Source organism: Anthonomus grandis, chromosome 1 (assembly GCF_022605725.1).
Source record: "Anthonomus grandis grandis chromosome 1, icAntGran1.3, whole genome shotgun sequence".
In the NCBI taxonomy this organism is placed as follows: Eukaryota; Metazoa; Arthropoda; class Insecta; order Coleoptera; family Curculionidae; genus Anthonomus; species Anthonomus grandis.
Genome location: NC_065546.1, coordinates 26839255 through 26862022, shown reverse-complemented (window position 1 = coordinate 26862022; position 22768 = coordinate 26839255). Strand labels below are relative to the sequence as shown.

The window sequence follows — 22768 nt, the reverse complement described above, 5'->3', positions numbered from 1 at the left end:
ATGCGGAACCTAATATTTTACATTTTACAAGATAATATATTTTTTTTATTATTACGTATTTTTAGGTATATGATAAATGTTTTAAATATTTTTTATTATTTATTTTATTGGAGAAATATACATAAACGGTGTTTCAAATTCGTCTACCCTCAAAATACGAAAATGGATAATTTACCCCAAAGTTGCACATTACTTACTTGTAAAAGAATATGCTATATAAAAAAAAATATATATTATATTTTATGTGGTTTTGAAGATTATTGAAAAAAAAACAATTTTTCAAAATTTTTTATTCTTGACACTTTTGTGGGTTATCTTGGTTGCTATGGGAAAGTTTTTGCATTGCAGTATTACTTTTTCATAAAAATTTTAATGCCGAAAACAAAATTAGGTAGGTACCTACGGGAAAATATTTGTTGCTTATTGTTGAAAATTTGAATGATTCCGAAGATAATCAAAAAAAAAAAAAACAAAAAAAAAATTAAAAATCCATTTAATTTTTTTCTGAGCTTAAACAGGAATGCAGCAAGAGGTAGGCATTATTCTAAATAAAATTAAGATTGAAAACATCCTGTCGAACTTGCATTGTCTTATTTATTTAATGTAACACGACGTTTCGGTTGGTAAGTATCTCCAACCGTTATCAAGTGTAAACTGGCTAAATAAGACAATGCAAGTTCGACAAGATGTTTTCACTGTACCATTGTCTACCACCTTCAAAAACAAAATTAAGATTGTAAAATGTAAGTTAAAAATAAAATTGTTAATTTACCCACCTAATTTAAATACCGATTTTTTATTCTTTTTAAAACTCAAAGCGAGTATCAAAATAGTTTGGTAGTTTAAATATTTAAATGCGTAATCTTACTATAAGTTTACTACAATAATAACTGCAGTAAAATATTATTTCGAATCAACGCAAAATATGTGCCCCAGCGCGGAATTTTTGCCATCGCGATGCGGTCGTCGCCTCGCATGATTTCGGCTTCTGTTGTGAGGTATCGATGGAAGCGGAGATAAGTGTCCAAGCTAGAACTAGCGATCGGCTACGGTTCATTACATGACTTGGACTTTACCTTTCCTACGAACAATACCAAAGTCGATCGACCTACAATTTTAGTTCTTATATAATAATATAATAATAATACTTGGACATGGGATGGAAAATTTTTCTATTGGGACTCTGTAAGGCAGACAAAGGTTCAGGTTATTGATGATAATTTTTGTCAATAATTACGTACACGTAAACTGTTTAACTTATATATAATAAAATATTTTACTTGAAACTTATATGGTTTGTTTGGGAACCTTTGAATCTATTTTAAAACGTTAACTTTTAGTATGTACTTGGGTATTTCGATTGCAGAAATGTGCGAATTTTTCCTAAAAATTGCGATACACATTTCTCATTTTTGCGGCCCGTGAATATTCATATTTTATTTACTTGGGGATATAATAAATATTTTTGTATGGTACATGCAAAAGATTATTGGGTTATAGGTTGTAGGCATTTTAATTAATTATACGATATTGTATTATATCGCAGCATTCTATTTTTCTTTTTGAGTTAGGTAAAATTTATATATTTTCATTATATTTGTATAAGTATGGTGTTGAGTTTTTTTTTCATTGTTTTTTTCACAATCAATGTTTTTTTTCTACAACCACGTATTAAGTTACATACATGATATTATAATGCGGATATATTGGGTAAAGTGGGATAAAGCCTTATGGGGCACGAACACTTTTATGTCTTAGAACTCTATATCGGTTTTTGAGAGATGAGTAGTGTTTAGTTATTTAATTTATTTTTTCATGGGCGATTTATTGTTTAAAGTTGCGAATTTTAATCTAAGGTCTATATTTACGAGTTTTCTTGAGTTTAAAAATTTAATAATTAAATATGACTTTAATATGGTATTTCTTACAGAGACATAGCTGTCTGATGGTAATGATGATGAGGTTTTTTTATTCCTGGTTACCGATTGGTTCATAAGGAGAGGGTAGGTAGAGGTGGAGGTGTGGCGGTCTATTTTAAAAGCACTTATTCCCCAGGAATTGTTTCATTGGAGTTTACTGTTGCACATTTTTTAGAATATTTGATTCTTAAATTAAAAATCAGAAATAAATTTTACTGGTTTTGCGTCTTCTCGACCTCCCAATTCTAATTTTAATTTATTAGTTGATGACTTTGAGAATATTTTTTCATCTATTTATCCTTTTTTTGAGCAGGTATTATGTCTGGGAGATTTTAATATTAATCTACTGAATGAAAAAAAACCCTTTGGTATCCTTATTTGACAATTTTAACCTAATCCAAATTATAAATCAACCTAAGAATTAATCGGAATAGTGTATCACTTCTAGATCCAATATTTGTAATGGATGAGTCTTTGGTCGTTGGAGAGAGTATCTGATCACGCCTTGGTTTATTGTTATATAAAAATAGAATTGTGTCTATTAAGCCAAAGCTTATAACTTACAGAAATTTGAATAATTTTAACGCTCATGAATCTTATAGTGAACTTCAAGCAGTTAACTGGTATAATATCATTTACGAGTAAAATATTAACAACAAAATTTCCTTAATTAATGAATACCTTATTTATATCTTCGATAGGCATGCCCCCTTTACAACAGCAAGAAAATTTTATATAATAGTCGTTAGGCTCTTAGTTTTCATTTGAGGAAAATGCTTTGTGAGTCTCTAGTCCTGTCCAACTTCATCTACTTTGACTTTATTTAGGACCGTAAATAAAAGACTGCTTAGACATTGTAGATAAAAATCGTATTCAGAAGTTCAAAATACTTGCTCACGGCTAATATTTGGATTACGAAAATACGATCACATTTCACACATTTAAAGAGCTTAACTGGTTGAGGATAGACAGGCGCAAAGAGTTACACTTGAGTAATTTTTTATTTAAAGTTTTATTAATCCCCTCCTTTCCCTCCACTTTACGGAATAAATTTGTTCCTCGTTCAAACGTTCACACACGAGTGATCAAATTTCCTGAGAGGATAACACTTCCTCGTCATTTGACTGCAATGTTTTAACGTTCTTTTACGTACAATGCCATTAAACTCTACAATAACCTACCAACTGAATTGTCAACTTTAGATCAGAAGTCATCTAAATCAAAGGTTAAGAAATATCTTTTACATTTAACCTTTAACCCGTAATTTAGGCCTTTAATTATTTATTTAATTTTTTGCAATTTTTTTAATTTTATATTTAGCTATTTAATATTTATTGAAATTATACATACAGGGTGTCTCACGACGAATAGACGCGATCGATATTTCGGAAACTAATTTTTAAAAAAAAATTGAAAATTTGGCAACATGGCACAGTCGATGGGGCCCACACAACTAAAGTATTTTGACAGTTGTGACGTTTCCGGTATAACCGGAAACGTCAAAACTGTAGAAGTAGGTGTCAACTTCGTAATTTTAAATGGAACACCCTGTATATTTTTACATTTTTGGCTTCCACGTGAAATTCTAGGTATATTTTGTGTATAATGTCCTATACCTTTTTGTGTAACCGTTTTGATATATTTTTAATTTTATGTGAAAAATTATGGTTATAAGCCCTCACAAAATTAGCGATTACTCCCTTTTAGTAGCCTTTATTTATTGGTTAGTTTTACTTTTATTTTAAAGGAAGGACCACTTTAAAAGACTATTTTAAAATTTGGCTAAAAAAAAGATACAGGGGGTAAAAACTAGCCTTAAAAATTAAAAAGAAAAATTCAATAAAAGTCAATTTTTTTAAATGGAAACTCCCTATTTTTATAATTTTTTCATAAACATAATTAAAAATAAGGTTAACTTTATATAAGGTTATCTAGTCCAAAAATTGATAGTTTCCGAAATATTGGCAGTTTAAATTTGGCCTAATATTAAAAGCCACATAGAAACACAGGTCAAGGATTGTTGATTAGTTGGCCATGACGGTTGTCATAGTAATCGCTAGAAGCGGCAGTAAGACAGTGGATTATAACAGAAATGTCAGTATTGCTTGTAATTTCGTAATTTTTTAAAAACCAATATGTCGGGGCGATTTACACATTTAAATTATACACACGAAGATTATTTAAATTTATTTATTATCTATGGAGAATGTAACAAAGTCTTATCGAGAACATGACAAATATTCCCAAAGATTCCCAGAAAAACAGAAACAATCATGTTGCGCTGTTAGGCGAATAATAGAAAATTTTACAAATGTTGGCAGAGTAACAAGTTATTTTAACAAATGTTCAAAATTTCCTCCTTGAACTTCTAAACATTTTTCACATCTGCGAATTAGCTCTTCATGGGTTGCGGCTCTAATTGAATCTGGAGATAAACTTTCAAATGCTTGTCTAACCCTTTCCATACAATCCTGCTGCGTTGTTAATGGATTAAAATAAACAATATTCTTTATTCTTCCCCAAATAAAATAATCTAGAGCAGTTAAATCCGGAGAACGAGGAGACCACAAAATAGGTCCGTTATTAGCAATCCACTTGTCATTAAATGATGCGTCTAAGAATCTCATTACAGGAAGAGTTCTGTGTGGTGGTGCGCCATCATGTTGGTAATAAATGTTTCGGTGTTCTACCAATGGCAAATTCATTAAATTTTCTGTATCCAAGCCCTCTAGAAAATTTAAATATCCTTCTTCTGTAAAAATTAATACAGAATTAAAAATTATACGTATAAAAACGTATTATATGCATTAAATTTATAAGTGACTTGCCATTTAAGTTTTCTTCGTAAAAGTGTAATTTAATGATCCGATCATTTCTGATAGCACAAAAAACATTAAAATGCCACACTTCTTTATAATTTTGTGATCTCACAGCATGAGGATTTAAATCACTCCAAACATGGGAATTATATCTGTTAAAAATACCATTTTTTGAAAATTTTACCTCATCAGTCCAAATTACGTCATCCAAAAACTGAAGATTTTCCTGTATCATTGTTAAGATAAATTCACAAAACTGGATTATTTTGGGCAAATCTGTTTCTCAAAGATGCTGACAATATTAAATAAGGGTGGAAGCTATGTTTCAACAAAATCCTATGTATTGTGTCTTTGGAGAATCTAGTTTGTGAAGCTACTTGTCTTAAGGACGTCATAGGATACGTTGCAAAATATCCCAAAATTGCAATTTCAATATTTTCAATGTCAACAAGTGGTTTCCTTTTTTGCGCTTTCGCCTTAACAGTGCCAAAATTTTTAAAATTTTTGTATTATTAGCCTAACAGCGCAACATGATGGTTTCTGTTTTTCTGGGAATCTATCGGCAATTATTTGGCATGTTCTCGCTGAAGACTTTGTTACATTCTCCATAGATAATAAACAAATTTAAATAATCTTCGTGTGTATAATTTAATCGCCCCGACATATTGGTTTTTAAAAAAATACGAAATTACAAGCAATACTGACATTATTTCTGTTATAATCCATTATCTTACTGCCGCTTCTAGCGGTTACTATGACAACCGTCATGGCCAACTAATCAACAATCCTTGACCCGTGTTTCTATGCGGCTTTTAATATTAGGCCAAATTTAAACTGCCAATATTTCGGAAACTATCAATTTTTGGACTAGATAACCTTATATGAGGTTAACCTTATTTTTAATTATGTTTATGAAAAAATTATAAAAATAGAGAGTTTCCATTTTAAAAAATGGACTTTTAATGAATTTTTCATTTTCATTTTTAAGGCTAGTTTTTGACGCCCCTGTATATTTTTTTTAGCCAAATTTTAAAATAGTCTTTTAAAGTGGTTCTTCCTTTAAAATAAAACTAAAACTAATCAATAAATAAAGGCTACTAAAAGGGAGTAATCGCTAATTTTGTTAGGGCTTATAAACATAGTTTTTCACATAAAATTAAAAATATGTCAAAAACGGTTACACTTAGGTATAGGACATTATACACAAAATATACCTAGAATTTCACGTGGAAGCCAAAAATATAAAAATATACAGGGTGTTCCATTTTAAATAACGAAGTTGACACCTACTTTCGGTATAACCGGAAACGTCACAACTGTCGAAATATGTTAGTTGTGTGGCCCCCATCGACTGTGCCATGTTGCCAAATTTTCAAAATTTTTGAAAAATTAGTTTCCGAAATATCGATCGCGTCTATTCGTCGTGAGACACCCTGTATATTGTTCTTTATTTGGGTATTTAATGAATTTAATAGACGTAGCTTAGATATAGCTTAAGTTTATGACCGTGGAGTAGGGTTCAGTAGACTAGCTGTCTTAGCTTGACTGCGCCCTGCTTCTCGGGTACTTAATTATAGAATGTTATTATTGTTAACAACATCTGTACATTTTAAATAAAACACATTTATTATTATTATTATTGTTAGTATTATTATTATTATTATTATTAAAAAACTGCCTGGCTGTGTCAAAATAAACTTAAATTAAATAGTTTAAAAACAAAATGTATGGTAATCGGGTCTAAAGGATTGTGTCAAAAATATTATGCGTTGGGTCAAAAGATTAATGTAAATTGAGAAGATATTGCTTTTGTGTCTAGTATTAAGTATTTAGGTGTAATGTTAGAACCACAACTAGCATTTAGAATCGTTGTTTAACAGATGAATTCAATTTTATAATTCCTTGCCCGAATGGGTGAAAAATGCAGATTCACTAAAGATCTTTAATAAAAATCTTATAGTGTATTTAAGGAACTAACTATTAATTATAATTACATTAAGTATAGGTATTATTATTATGTAATAGGTAAAAGCTAGCCAAGTGCTAAATAAACCTTTATTTAGATATTTATTATATTAGGCGTTTTCTTTTTTCTGCGTCACCCAGTATATATCAAATTTTTTTTTTATTGATTTTTGAAGACTAAGTACGCCCATAAGCTTACAATAGCCCTAGGCATTACACCTAAATATTTAAGAGATGTTAAGTTTGGTCACCAATGTACGTTTACTCTTTCCAGTTTTTGATAATCTCTCGAATTTAATTATAGGTATCAGCTGGTATTAACATTATGTGTATTTTTGAGAAAATTATGAAATCATATTTTCGAATATAATTTATTTATGAAGAAAAGAGGATGTAAGGCGAGCTGGTGTATATGTTCGGCAATCTCTTGTAACCTCTTTTACGTTTGAGGGCTTTTCATTTCTTTCTCAAACTGGATTATCTATTGGAACCTTTTTATACAAATTAAATCAAAATATTATTTCTGTCCTAATTAGTAATAAAACATTAATAAAAATTTAAACTAAAAATCCTTTTTATATGTATAAATTCTGTTCATCTTTCATTTCCATTTTAATATTGACAATATATACCAAAATAGTCCTTTTAAACTCGAGAAAATTTAATATAAAACTTTAAATTAATAAACTTTAATACATAAAGTTTGAAACTAATTTTTTTCTTTTATAAAGATAAAAAATCCCCTTTCAGTATTATTTCACTATAATAAAAAAAGTTTTTCTCATAAAATAATAAAATAAGATTTTTTTTTTATCCTAAATTTAAAATATAAGTAATAACCTTTTTTCTTTTAAGAAGAACTAAAATGATTACTAAGCTTGTTACATTAGCTTGTCTTCTGGCATCTCTACTTTGTTAAAACTAATTTCTCTTAAAACCACGTACAATATGCGCATTTTTAAGAGCTTTGCCTTCAAAATTTTATTAAAAAATATCCATTTAAATAAATTTATTGTAACCCATTAGATCATAAGCTACATCTAGATTTAATCATTTTTTGACATCTCAAATGTCGAATATGGGATTATCAATGACAGAAGATGCCTCTAAATAGACTAAAATACCGCATTTTTTTATTTTAGAGAATTTATTTTATAGTTTAATGTAATCCGGTATACAGAAAAGAAGGAACACTTAATAACTTTTTTACTTTCAAGATAAACAAATGAAATTTGGTATATCGATAGAATAGTAAAGAGCATCTTTTGACATATTCTATTGTTTTCCATCAATTTCGGCTTAACAGGAAATGACACTAACTTTCTTATTTTAAATGGGATACTTGGTATGTTATTACGTATTTCAATAGAAAATAATATTCTGGAAACAATAATACTTTTCCATAATTACTTAATTAAAAATTAAAACTTTGAACGCATTCGTGGCATCCTATTTTAAATTAGAAAAAAAAATATTTTTCTATGAGTATAAAACAAAAAGTAGAAAATACAGAATCATTGTTTTCAGAATATAATTTTTTACCGAAATTACGTAATAATATATATACCAAGGTTCCCATTTAAAATAAGAAAGTTAGTGTCATTCCCTGTTAAACCAGAAGTGACGGAAAACAATAGATTCTGTCAAAAGATGCTCTTATAACTATTCTATCGATATACCGAATTTCATTTGTTTACCTTGAAAAGTAAGTAAAAAGAAAACATAGTTATTTAGTGTTCCCTTTTTTCTGTGTCACCCGGTATAGTAAGTATAATGTGTAGTAAGTAGTAATGTATACGTTTATAGGTTAAAAATTTACTTTTCCAACAATAGGGTATCGCGGTAAACTGTACATGTAAAATAAATACAAATAGAATTTTTTGATAAAAATAGCTTCCATACAGGGTGATTCATTAAGAATGGGCAATCTCTGAAATGGAGATACTTCACACCAAAATATGGCGATTGAGCTTAACATGTCTTATACAAATTTTGCAGGTTTACGTAGCAGACTTTATGTGTTTTGACATGGAAATTACCAATTTTGTGGTAAAATTAGAATTATTTAAACAGGGCGTTAGTTACACCCTATTACTTAGGTAAATTACAACATATCTTTTTTGCCTAATCAGTTATGGCAGCAGCAACTAGAAAATCTAAAAGGCAGTTCAATTTTGAATAAAAGGCACTCTTGTTTATTTCATGTAACTATATCAGTTTCTAAGTTATTTGCATTTTAAATATTCAGCGTAAAGAATCTTAAGCCAACGTTATTACATTTACTTTTTTTCAAGTAGGCTTGTGTCAGCACTTATCAGTTGTCACGACGTAAGAGTGTATTATTTGTAGTAAAAATTTTAAAATAAGAAAATGCCACGTCATAATGAATATTCCAACAGTGAAATGCGTGATATGATTTGAGTTTTTGCTCAGTCAAATTATAGTGGACTTGTTGCAGCCAGAAGGTATTTAGAATTATACCCAAATCGAAGAAAACCCACTCACAAACTGTTCAGACGTATTTATACCCGCCTAGGTGAAACAGGGTATTTTCGTCCTAAAACCTTAAATGGTGCTCCAAAAAATATCAACGTGGATGATGAAGAAGAGGTTTTAGCTCGTATTTCGGAACATTCAGATCTCAGTACTAGACGGTTAACTACGGCAACAGCAATAAGCCAATCGTCTATCTGGAGAATTTTAAAGAAAGAGAATCTTTGTCCATATCTCTATACTCTACTATACTATAACTATTTATCAGTTCGCCTACAGTTTGTTCAATTTATGCTAGATAAATAATCCGAAAACCAGGAATTTCTTAATGACCTTCTTTTCACCGATAAGGCGACGTTAGCCGAGGTGTTTTTAATCAAAAAAACAATCATTTGTAGAACTTCGAAAATCATGCTCTAAAAGAACGACATTTTCAGCATGAATTCAAGGTAAATATTTGATGTGGTGTGATACCTGGTTTTTTTATTGGTCCTTTTAAACTTCCTTAAACTCCTAATCTTAACGGGCTCCTCTATTTAAACTTCCTTGAACAACAGTTAAACCCACTACTAGAAGATGTACCATTAGCCTTAAGGCGGAGTGTGGTTTATGCATGTTGGCGATACCTGAATGAACTTTTTCCTCACCGGTGGATTGGGCGTTGCAGTGAATTTGTTTGGCTACCTAGAAGTCCAGACTTAAACTCTCTAGACTTCTCAATACGGTCATACATGAAGGACATGACATACAAAGATACAATTAATTTCATCGAAGAATTACGTCAGAAATTTCAAGAAGCTGCTAATATTATCAAAAATAATCAACAAATAATGTTATTTAATATTCAAAGATCTTTAAGAAGACGCCTTACAAAGTGTATTGAAGTAGAAGGCGGGTCTTTTGAGCATTTACTAGATACATACATTTACTAGAGCATTGCTAGATACTGATTGGTCGCCTGTCACGGTGCAACAGGACGTCAACTCGTGATGTTTTTTATGATATACTGAAGAACACTTTTGCTAGAGCAGTACCCTTCAAGGTAAAACGTAAAAGACGTTTCCCTCCCTGGTTTTCGGAGGACATTATTCGTAATATATATAAAAAGGAAAGCGCATCTCGTGATTTTAAGAAGTCTAATCATCATCTAGAGATATTTAGATCTCTGCGCAAGACAATTACAGCTCTAACTGCACAAGCTTACAAAATATACATCTCTGTCTGTCTTATCTGTTGCACTTACAGACTCTCAGCTCCACATTTTTAATCTGATCCTTATCACTAGTATTTTTCCCAATATCTGGAAGCAAGCCAAAGTTTGCCCTATCTTTAAAAAGGGCGATGCAGGAACAATACAGAATTACCGACCTATATCCATTCTGCGCAATTTTTTCAAAGTTAAGTGAAATTCTTGTTTAATTTACTTAACCATAAAATTGACTGCCTATCCCTTTTGCAAAGGATTTGCTTTTATATACCACGCCCAGGATCTGGACAGTGTCCAGCTTATAACTTAGACATAGCCAGGTCCAACATTCTGTGCCAGAGTCCTATTCACTTTATGTGTCGAAACTTTAACGCTATTGCTGCTTCTTGTGATATTCAGCATGACAATCTGGCACTTATTTTGAGTCACCTGCGTATGGTCGGTTGGGGAGGCTAGGTTATTTAGTTCTTAGTTTGAATACATTTATTTACTAACTTTTTTCTGCTCTTTTGATTTAAATTAATTTTTGATTCTTATCCTAATTTAGTGTTGATTTTTTTATTATTTATTTTCTCAAACTCACTACTTTTTTTATTATATTCAATGCAATTCTTTTATAGTTCAGTTGCATGGATCTAATACAGTTCATACATTTGTACTTGTACCTACATTTAGATATTTAATTGATATTCCTGTAACTGGGTATTTGTAACCTGTTGGAAATAAAGCTATATTATTATTATTATTATTATTATTATTATTATTATTATTATTATTATTATTATTATTATTATACTAAAACTTTACGTTGTTACACCTCTTCTTCTAGGAATATGGGTCTATTATGGATTCGAAAATAATTCATTAAACTTCTTTAATTCTCATCTTTATTATTCTTTTATTATCTATTCTCATCTATTTTTATCTTTCTGAAAGGACACAGCTGATTCACAGTGATCTTAGAAAATCAAGCTTAGTTAAATATTTGTTATACAGCTTCTGGTGTACCTCAATGTGTATCCTATTTTATTTTTTATGTAGATGAATAGAAGACATGTATAAAGTTCTTTTTAAATATTTTAGTGTCCGGGGAATTGTGATAAGCAAATTTATAATTCTTTTAAAGCAGATGATATATTGGGGGATTAGACTACAATAAATGAAGATTTGTTAAGTGTTTCAATATTTTCGTCGAGCACATATTTAAAATTAAATCCTAACAAGTGTTTTATTATGTGATTTTCCTCAAAAAATAAGAATAAAATTGCATTGGATAATTTACAACAATTTGTGGGGAGACTAAGTTAAAAGTAGTTGATTAAAAACGTTGGTGGAATTTTCGAGGATGAGTTGAGATTTAAAATGCACGTTTCTAGCATAATTAAATATTCATAGGAAAATAATAGAAATAAAATTTACCAAATATTAATATCTAAAAAAACTATGTTTTTATGAGTATTTATAAAAAAATTAACTACTTACCCTAACCAAAATGCTGTCGAAAAAGCAATGGGTGGAATTTTGTATGCCAATCGCAATATATACATAAAGAAAAATGGTAACCAACACGCGATAAAGGAACCCATAATAAGTCCTAAGATAAGGGTCGCTCTCTTTTCCTTTTTTCTAGCTATTCGTCGTTTCTCTCGTTCTGGATCTCTAGGCTTTTGAACCCGTGGCACTACATGTTCAAATACTGATTTAGGCACAGTTACTTCACTATCCTCACTTTTTGCTTGTTTTTTGTTACTTCGGCTATCTTTGTTATGTTTGGATCTTCCAAATATAGGTTTACACAATCTAAGCTTTAAGGGCTTTACTGCCGTACACTGAGCCACTACTCCACTATCAGAACTGCTAGGATCAAATTCACTAACCATGTCGCAGTCGATACCCACTGATGGCTGACGAGTCCGTGTTAAGGCAGCTGCTTGGTCTTGAAGCTCTCCGTTTATTGACAGTGTGGAATTTCTGAGCTGGCAAGAGAGTAATGGGCTTCCCTTGGTCTGAGATATATATACCTATTAACAAAAAGTTAATGTTTAATTGAAACAGAATATTGCTTTTGGTTTTTTTTTAATAACTTCACATCGAAATAACAGAATAATTTTACCACTAACTAATCTTATTTATTTTATGTTATTTATTTATTCTTATTTAAAAACTTGAGTTTAAATATTCTTTTTGCTTAAGTTTTTATAACTAACATGAGTCAAATTGTTTATTGGTCACCTTAATGCCTTCGATTTTGACCTTGAGGTCAATGTTGAAAGACATTAAATGGTAAATCTTTATTTTAGTCTTTGTGATTTTGACCGAGTCGAACTTTTTAAAATTGGTTAAAGCTTAGTGGTTCGAAATTTGGAGAGATATTTTATAAATGTGAATATCAATAACAATAAATGATACACGTCTTGATTAATTCAATCAATTCCAAAATTGGGCTACCTTGTACATATTGAACTTGCAGTTAATTTCAAGGTCATTGATTGATTTGAAAGTCATGGATTATATGATTAAAGGTCAAAAAGGTTGTTGAAAACTTTTACTTTGATATCGAAGAAAGGAAGAAATTTGACGTCTCAATATCCTTTATAAAGTTAAATATTTCATAAGTTCTCAAAGGCTGTTAATATTATTTTAAGATTTTTCCGAGAAAATCAACCTTAATAGGTAAAGGTGAAAAGGTGAAATTTCATCTTTGGGAGAATAATCTGTGATTTTATCCAATTTTTGAAAATAGATTTATGATTCATACATAAGTTACAATAAACTATATACAATATTTTCAATGGCTCAACTATTTTTCAATAAAAATTTTACAAAATATAATCTTAAAATAATCTACGACGTTCAAATTAATTAAAAAATTTAAAAAAATTTCTTAAATTTTTGAGTCTTCTGGGGAAAGCCAATGCCATTACTTTTATACATATACGTATACATATATATAAAGTGAACTATAAACAGCCAAATTTTAGATGAATTTAATTCTAGTCTCAAGGTTACTATTAATTTTTTTTAAATATAATTAGTAAAATTTCTCGCTCTTATATCAATAGTAAAAAAGAAGAGTTCTCATAAAAAATGACTTAAAAGAAAAAAACGACTAAGTGGATTGTAATGGTAGGAATACACTCCTTCGGGAACATACTAACTCTAGTAATACATTTTTCTGTCAGGAAAACATTATTTTTTTAAAGTTTCACATGACTCGCATTGTCGGTAGTTTAATTGTGTGCCCCAATATTGTCTCAATAAATCTACTTAACAATGATGAACAAAACGTAAATAGAGCCCTAAATCAATGTAAACTCCAAAATAAGAGCAAAACAATACAAAAACTATGGGAATAATATTAATCAACTACGAGCTTTAGTGACTTCGCCTTCGTCCTCAGTGGATTATATAACCAGATTCTGTCCCCACGATTAAAACTGGTAGAATTTACCTGTATGTCATACCGTTATTTCGTTCTGATATCTTGTAGATCGTCGACGTTCAACTCAAGGGTTTCAGTCTTGCCTGGTCTTTCAGTAATAATGTCCAAATATAAACAAAATTTATCAACCATGTATCATATAATGTCCTTGCTTGATGAACATTGGTCACACTATCGACACAAACGCTCAACATTTTCATAACTGTTTAACCAGTAAAACCCTTCTTTCACTTTTGCCAAGGTCTTCAAACCTTAGTTTATCAACCATGTATCATATCATGTCCTTGCTTGATCAACATTGGTCATCATATCGACAGCAACCGCTCAACATTTTCATAACTGTTTAACCAGTAAAACCATTCTCTCACTTTTGCCAAGGTCTTCAAACCGCCAACAGCGCCATGGACAGCTTTAAGAACTTCTGCATTCCTTTTTTGAAGAAGACTCTCACAGGCTCTTTACTATTCCATCTTGTATAACCAGCAAATTCCATTGAGCCTTTGAGCTTTTAATTCTGCACTTTATTAGGAATATCTTTCAAATTTTCCAATTTTTTAAATTTCAGTTCATAAATAAGGTGAAATATTGGATCATCACACTGATTCTGGATTATACTAGCTGCAACCTACTCTTCAGGACTGTTAATGCTAATAGAAACAAATATCTTTGCCTGGTGTTTAAATTTCTTTTTAAGATAATGCATATATTATGTTTTAATACATGATATGCTGGATAAAGTATCGACATTTTTCTATTGTGAAATAATAACCTAGTAGTCGTTGAAACTATCTTGCTATTTGTTCCTTAGGGTTTTTGAATTAAAACCATTTTAAATGGTCAGAAATTCAGAGATTGGAGGTAACACAAAGGCAATGGTCTCAGATTATGTTTATTTTTTAAAAAACTATTACACGTGTTTCGCACTAAGGCCTCATCAGATTTAAAAGTAGAAAGCAACCCTAGTATAAAAAACAACAATACATAGACACAAGTTACAGTATTGAGATATGACTTATCGGTAAAGCTATTCGTTTAACACCACAAACATATAAGTTAAAATAAAAAAATAAATATATAAAAAATATTACTGACGTTCACATTATATCCGGTTTCAAAACTAAATAAAATAAAAGTAAACAAAACCAACAGAATGTAGAAGTTAAACGGGAGAACGGAAATAAAGGAAAAAGTAAAACATGACTTGGTCGAGAATTGAAGCAGCGACCATCGGGTTCGTAGGCAAGCGCTAAACTTTAGTGCTATCCAGGTCGTGATAAAGGTTGTTAAAAATTAAATGCGGTTCAAAGGTAAAATCATTCGCACAAGACAGTACAGGACTCCTTTTTGCTTGTGATCTCTAACTTCTCTAATAAGTCAATTTTTTTTTCCTTTGGGGCACTCATAAAAGATTTTTTGGGATTGTGAAGGTCGAGAATCTTAATAACCACACTCACGAAACTGTTTTTATATTTATTTTAATGTAAGCGAAAAGTTTTAACATAAAAGAAAACTTATTACTATTTTTAGAACATGACCACGCGTTTAACTTTTTACAAGAAGGTAGAACTAAAACTTATCTTATGAGACTGACGTAAGTGACAGATATTACAGAACTCTTTAATTACCGACTTTACAGAAACCTTTGTTTCTATGTATAAATGATACACCATTGTCTTAAACTAGATGGCGCTACCTACACTATAACAGGATTTTTACATTTTCCGGGATAGAAGGAAAGTATTTTGTTGAAGACAATAAATGGCTTGTAAAAGCCGATTTAGTCTCGGTGATTTCGGTATCTTTATGTTTGTTATATTCTCTTAACTGTTCCTGTTCTCTCGTTATTATTTTTCTTCCAGACTGACCAATGTAAACGGCATTACAGTCCCCGCAGTTAAGTGAGTAAACTCCCGATTGGGTTAAGGGTTCCATTTTGTTTTTATAATTACGAGCTTGTTAAATAATGTATTGGAAGTTTTGAATACTATATGTAAATTATAGTTTTTGAAAAAATTTAGCCAATCGGGAGGAGATACCAAAATAAGTGAGGCAATGAAATCTAGAATTTTTAATGCTGGTGTTATGGATTAAATTATAGGAGAGCTTGTATTTGTTATAACATTTCAAATAAATTTTAATGAATATGCTTAATGGAATCTCATTATTTACTGCAATTTGTTTAATTGTAGCTAAATCATTTTGAACGGCGCTTGCTGATAATGAGATTTTAAATAAGCGGTAGAAAAAGGAGTTAAATGCAGCAAATTTATGAGAATAGGGGGAATTAGAATCAAACTGGATAATGTTGTCTATGGAGAAAGGTTTCCTATAAATCTCAAAGGTGATTTTGTTGTTTTCTCTAGTCAGCAAAAGGTCTAAAAAAGGAAGCTTACCGTCTTTTTCTTTTTCTATGGTAAAAGTTACGTTAGGATGTAGAGAGTTTAAAAAATACAAAAAATTATCCGGTCCGTGTTCATTCCCATTGCAAGTGTAACGAAGTTAATAAATTATCTGTAATTCTCTTACTTATCTATAGAATAACTCTGTTCTATTTCCAACTTAAATTAATAATTTTCAACATTCATATTGACAACTACGCTTTGCCCAGTAAATTTAGGAAATTTTCTATTTTGGTAATAAACGCGCGACCGCGTAAATTATTAATTTATCATCGCGTTTAATAACTCAGCACCTTTTGTGTCCCTACCACCACTACTATTAAGCGGGTTTTACACGTATAAAGTAGCTAAAGCAGGTTACTAAATCAAGCAGCTAAATTTAGCTACTTGCAGCATGTAAACTACTGGATTTAGTACTTACGCAAGTAAGCTCCTTCACTCTTTTTTTACAGCAACTAAATTCCAAATAAACACGTGTAGACAGACTAGTTTAGCGAAGTGTATTAGGTCGACCTGTTCGTAGGAGTTTACTGGGATTGTTTTGTGTGATTTTTTCATATGCATCATACAAAGCATACAAAGAGATTGAGGAAACTATGGGAATCGAAGGGTTTGAAGCAGGAAAAATCAAAGAAAAAATAAATAAGAGCCTTAAGATCAACTTATTCACAAGAGAAAAGAAAGATAAAAGATTCTATGAAGTCAGGAGCAGGATTTGCAGATATTTATGTCCCCAGTTTAAAGAAGGGTTCAAGGAAATTGATGCATTTCTACGTGTTTTGGAAGAAAATAAGAGACCTACCCAAGATAATTTTGGTAACGTAAGTTATATATTCACATTAAATACATATTTAAATAATTCAAAAAATCATTCTCTCCTGCCATGGTACAGCACCTTCACCCATAAAATACTGACTCAGTTGATCCCTCATATTCCTTGCAGATTTTGCACAGTGATTGCTGTGTACTTTCTCCATTGGGGAAAATCTGACATTAAGATCTCTCCAAGAACCAAATCGCATTTGACCTCTGTCTAGGTCTTCTTCATCTAAAGATCCACTCGGAGTGTAATAATTATTGCTTGAAGTAATCCTCAAATAGTTGTCTAATGCGCAACAAGTTTCAATAATTTTGTCAACATTTTCTGGTAAACATGCTATGGGCTTTTCAAAAATGCGAAACCTACTAACCATAATCCCAAAACCATTCTCAACGATTCTTCTTGCACGTGAGAGGCGGTAATTGAACACTTTTTGCTCTTTTGAAAGCACCACTTTTAAAAAAGGTTTCATCAAATATTCCTTCAGCGGGAATGCATCATCACCTACGATGAATCCGCCCGCTGGTAATAAACCATTCTCTAGCACTTGAGACAAAGAAGATTGTTGGAACACTCCCCCGTCTGACTGCCTTCTAGAGCATCCAACATTTATACAAGGTGTTTCTTAACCTATACGCATAAACTTGGGAAATTATTGCTAATGATAAATAATGACTAATAGTGAAAAAAAATTTAAGTAAAATATTTTTAGTTTCTGAGATAGTTCTTTTTTTTCACAAAAATGTAAGAACTTTATCAGGTGGAATTTTGTTTTCAAATTAAGAAGTAAACAAGTCCGGATGATGTTTATTATGTTTAGTAGTACCTACTTTGCTATCAGTTGATACAGTTGTGGTCGTATTTCGTTTTTTATTAAAATTATGCCGCATAATTTTTCAAATGAGGAACTAATGGACATGTTACTGGCATACGGGGAATCAAGATAAAACAGTGTGGCTGCAGCTAATCTTTATGCACAAAGGTTTCCTCATAGGTATCATCCGTCGCGTGAAGCTTTTTTGCGTGTGGTTCAGCGGGGTAGAGAAACTGGAAATTTGCGGCCGAGGCCAGGGCAACATGGTGGAGCCATTAGACCTAGGCGCATTTTAAATCTGGAGAATTTGATTTTAGATATCATCGAAGAGCATCCTGACATAAGCACTAGAACAATTGCAACGCAATTTGGATTATCACCAGTCACAGTTTGGCGAATTTTAAGGCATGAATTACTGTATCCATTTCACGTCCAAACGGTACAAGCTTTACTTCCAAGGGATCATGCGCCTCGAGTAAACTTTTGCGAGTGGTTGTTACATCAGCAGCAGTTAAACCCAAACTTTACCAGGAACATTTTAGCTACGGATAAAGCAATTTTCACACGCAATGGTATTCACAATTTTCGTAACACGCATTTTTGGGCAGTTGAAAATCCGCATGCCATTCGGCGAACAAACTTTCAGCAACGATTTTCAGTAAATGTGTGGGCTGGAAATGTAAACGGAATACTTATTGGCCCTTTCATTTTGGATAATCGTCTAACTGGTGCTCTTTATTTACAATTCTTGCGACCAAATTTGCCGGTACTCCTTGAAGAAGTCCCTCTTCACATTAGGCAGAATTTGTGGTTTCTTCACGATGGTGCTCCACCACATTTTGCGCGACCAGTGCGACGGCATTTGGATCGGATGTGCCCCGAACGATGGATAGGCCGAGGTGGTCCAATTGGATGGCCTCCTCGATCACCCGACCTTAATCCGCTTGACTTTTATTTTTGGGGCCACCTAAAATCTCTGGTGTATGTAACCGAAGTTGACAATGAACAAGAATTAAGAAATCGGATATTTGCTGCCGCCGAGGAAATTCGACTAGATTAGCTGCTGTCTGCAACTCTTGGATTAGGCGTGCTCAATTATGTATTGAAAGTCATGGAAATAACTTCGAAAAGTTACTATAATAGTTAAATAAACATTTATTTTGGAGAATTTACGTTTTTTTTAATTTTAATTAACAAGTCGTTTATCTCCGTAACTAAAACTATTTTGCTAATTTTTTTTTACACTATTAGTCATTATTTGCCGTCAGCAATAATTTCCCGTATAGGTTAAGAAACACCCTATATAACAGAAACAATAAATATCGTCTACTACAGCTAGCAACACAATGCTGTTAGTGCCTCTATAATTAAAAAATTCACTTCCACAGTGTGCTGGTGCATGGATGGCAAAATGTTTTCCGTCAATTGCACCGTAACAATTTGGAAAATTCCATCTTTGTCGAAATCCATTTTCAATTACTTTCCATTCTTCTTTAGACGCAGGAACCTAAAATATACAGAATAAAAATATTACAATCGATAATAATAATAATAATAATAATAATAATAATAATAATAATAATAATAATAATAATAATAATAATAATAATAATAATAATAATAATAATAATAATAATAATAATAATAATAATAATAATAATAATAATAATAATAATAATAATAATAATAATAATAATAATAATAATAATAATAATAATAATAAATATATATTTTTTTATTTCAGGAATCAGAATGTGAGCAAGAAGTTGGTGAACACAGAAATAAAGAACAGGAAACATTGACCTTCAACGAAACGACTAACCCTGCAAAAAAAAACCTAGGTCATTATCAAAATTGAAGCAAGTGTCTTTAGTTGTTCAGGACCTTAAAAAAATTAGCGAAACAGTAACACAGGAGCCTTCCACAAATGTAAATGAATATGTAATTTTTGGTCAGAGTGTGGCTGCACAGCTGATGGCGCTACAACCGATTTTAGCAATACAAGCACAAGAACAAATCCAGTTTATTCTTACCAAGTTTAACTTTATGACTTGCGGGCTAATAATAATTATTCTTCTTCATCAGAAACCACCCACACTACTGTTCCATCTTACACCTCTCCACCTCTACAATCTCCGAATGAATATGACAACACCATGAGTGATGGCTCAATCATCTATTATGAATATAATGCCGCCGAAAATTATTCTCAAGAAGATAAGCCAAGCGTTCACCAACATATAAGTTAAGTTGCTCATATATTGTATGTACGTAAAAATATAACCATATTTAAAAATTTTAAAGAATGATTTTTCCTTTTTTTAAGTCCACTTACCTTTATATATTCCTGAAGAGCTTCATAAATGGCATCGCATACCTCAGGTATAAAGTTGGAAATTGCAGGCCTTAACACACGAAATAATCTCTGCAAAGTTCTGTAACTGTTTCCTGTTGCTAAATAAGCCAATGTGATCTGTGACCTAAATTTATCCTGGGTTGAATAGCAGCTCTCATTATGGTATCACTTTTAGTAGTTTTAGAAGACATTTTATTTAGCAATTTGTCAAATCGTTCTTTGGTCATCCTCATACAATTTCTATATTCCAAAAGATCTTCATTAGCAAGTTCTCTCAGCAAAGGAGAAGAAGGACCATGAGTTTCTCTCCGACCCAGCCAATTTCGTACCCAACAACGCTTTTCATGATTTTTGTTAATTTCGTCACTAATTATATCTGATATTTCACCACATATATCCAAAACACATTTCTTCACAAAGGCACGAATATCTATTGCCGCCATATTTAAAAATGAGAACTAAACCAAATTACTAAAATGTGTGTAGACACAACTAAATAGAAATACATAGTTTTTTAGTTACTTGCTTTAGTAACAAGCTACTTGATACTTGTAAATTCGGCTTTAAGCACGGCGCCAACTGAATCGGCATCGACCGTCTCGGCACGGTCGGTACACTCCAAGGCTAATAAACTCAACAGGTTGTCTCGTTGAAAAGTTTTTGGGTGAGGGGAAAGCGCGGACGAGGCGGAAGTAGTGACGTTGTCTGGCGACCTCGTCTGCCGGGCTGCTCTGTGGTGTACGGTTGTTTTTTTTATCTTTTTGCTGCACATTTATGTATTAAAAGACGTTTGAAGTGAGGATTAATGCGTTGTGATTGGTGTATGACATTTTGAGTTTTAAAAACAAAGTTCAGTGTTTGGTATTCTTTTATATTGGACTCGATTTGGCGTGAGAAATGTAAGTAAACAATATTTGTTAGTTGCAAGAGTGTATTAAATAAAGAAGTGATATATATTATACAATACGGTAAATAATGATTTGATTTATGCAAGGAAGAAAATGCAGCCCTTTGAGAAAGCATACATTGTGTACTGCTTAAACAAATAATATTAAAAAAGCGACCGAATCATGTTCATGATTGTTATTGCTTTTATTGTGTGATATGAATTATGACTTATTAGGTATGTGATATATTATTGTAGTACAATGTACTGGTGGCTGCTAGTCATAAGAATAAAGTTAAATGAAACCAACCTACTTTATAACAATAAAAACCATAACCTTTAAATGTAGAATGTAGCATCACGAATATATCGGCTCGTGGCAGGCAGAAATTAAAGGACTGAGTACACAGTGCTGTGAATACCGTGGTAGTAGCAGCAACGTAAATTCTTGCCTTATCTGAGATAAGCTTTCGCGACCTAAGAAAAGTCTTTTCCTCACGACTAACTTGGGTGGTGCTTGTTAATAAAAGGGTAAGTTGAGCATAACTGATTTATAGCTTGATTTTTCTTTATATGCTTTCGTTTTTGACTTTTTTGAGATATTTTTTGGCTTCTAATTGGGTAATTAATAAAATACATTAATTTACATCCTTTTACACAATGAGTGACACAGGGGGGGACGGATCCCCCCCATCTAAACAACCAGTATCCAAATCAAATGTAAAATCTTTGGGAAATATTCCTTGTAATTTTGTTATTAATGATACTAGTAAACGTGAGTTAAACGTGAACCAAATAGATCCAAGGTCGTCAGAGCCACATTCCTCAATAAATAACACAGTATTTTACTCAAAAACAGATTCCGGTCCCTTTGTTGTTTACTTGGAATCTACAGAACAGGTTGGCTTCAATATAGGAAAATTCAATAATATTAAAATAGCAAGAGACATATTTAATTTAAATTTAACAGACATTAAAAAAATTAATAATAAAGGACTAAATAGAATATCCATTGAATTTACTAATTTTCAGTCAGCCAACGATTTTATTAAAAATAAAGTTCTTATAAATAAGGGTTACAAAATATTTATCCCATTTAACTTTGTTACATGCAAAGGAATTGTACGACAAATAGATACTGACATATCAGAGGATGAAATTATAAAAAGATGCAGTGCAAATGGAGATATTGAAATTCTTAATGTTAAAAGGTTAAATAGAAAAGTAATTAAGGATAAAACAACATCTTATGAACCCACAGGTTCCGTTTTGTTCACCTTTAAAGGTATCCTTCTCCCAAGATCTATTAATTTATATAGACTAGAAAGACCTGTCACAATATATGTTTCTCCAGTGACCCAATGCTATAGATGTCTACGTTTTGGACACACAAAAACAAACTGCAAAGGCCGGGAAAGATGTTTTAACTGTGGACTGGAGGAAAATCATTTGGATGATGAAAATGGATATTCATGTACCACACAATGTTTCTTTTGTAAAGAAAACCATAAATCAATTTCAAAAAAATGTCCAGAATATATAAGACAAAAAAATATTAAGGAACTGATGGCTTTTGAAAATTTAACTTTCCATGATGCAAATGAAGCATGCAAAAAATCTTATATCACCAAAGGAGAATTTGTTTACA

The 22768-nt window shown here is 31.4% G+C and overlaps 1 protein-coding gene across 1 annotated transcript in view; it reads right to left on the bottom strand.

Moving 5' to 3' along the window:
* The window catches only part of LOC126743605 (alpha-2C adrenergic receptor), a 243995-nt gene that overhangs the window by 50618 nt on the left and 170609 nt on the right, over positions 1-22768 (bottom strand). The window contains exon 4 of the mRNA XM_050450777.1: positions 11886-12424. Coding sequence (XP_050306734.1) covers positions 11886-12424 — 539 coding nt within the window. The remainder of the gene's footprint in view (positions 1-11885; positions 12425-22768) is intronic.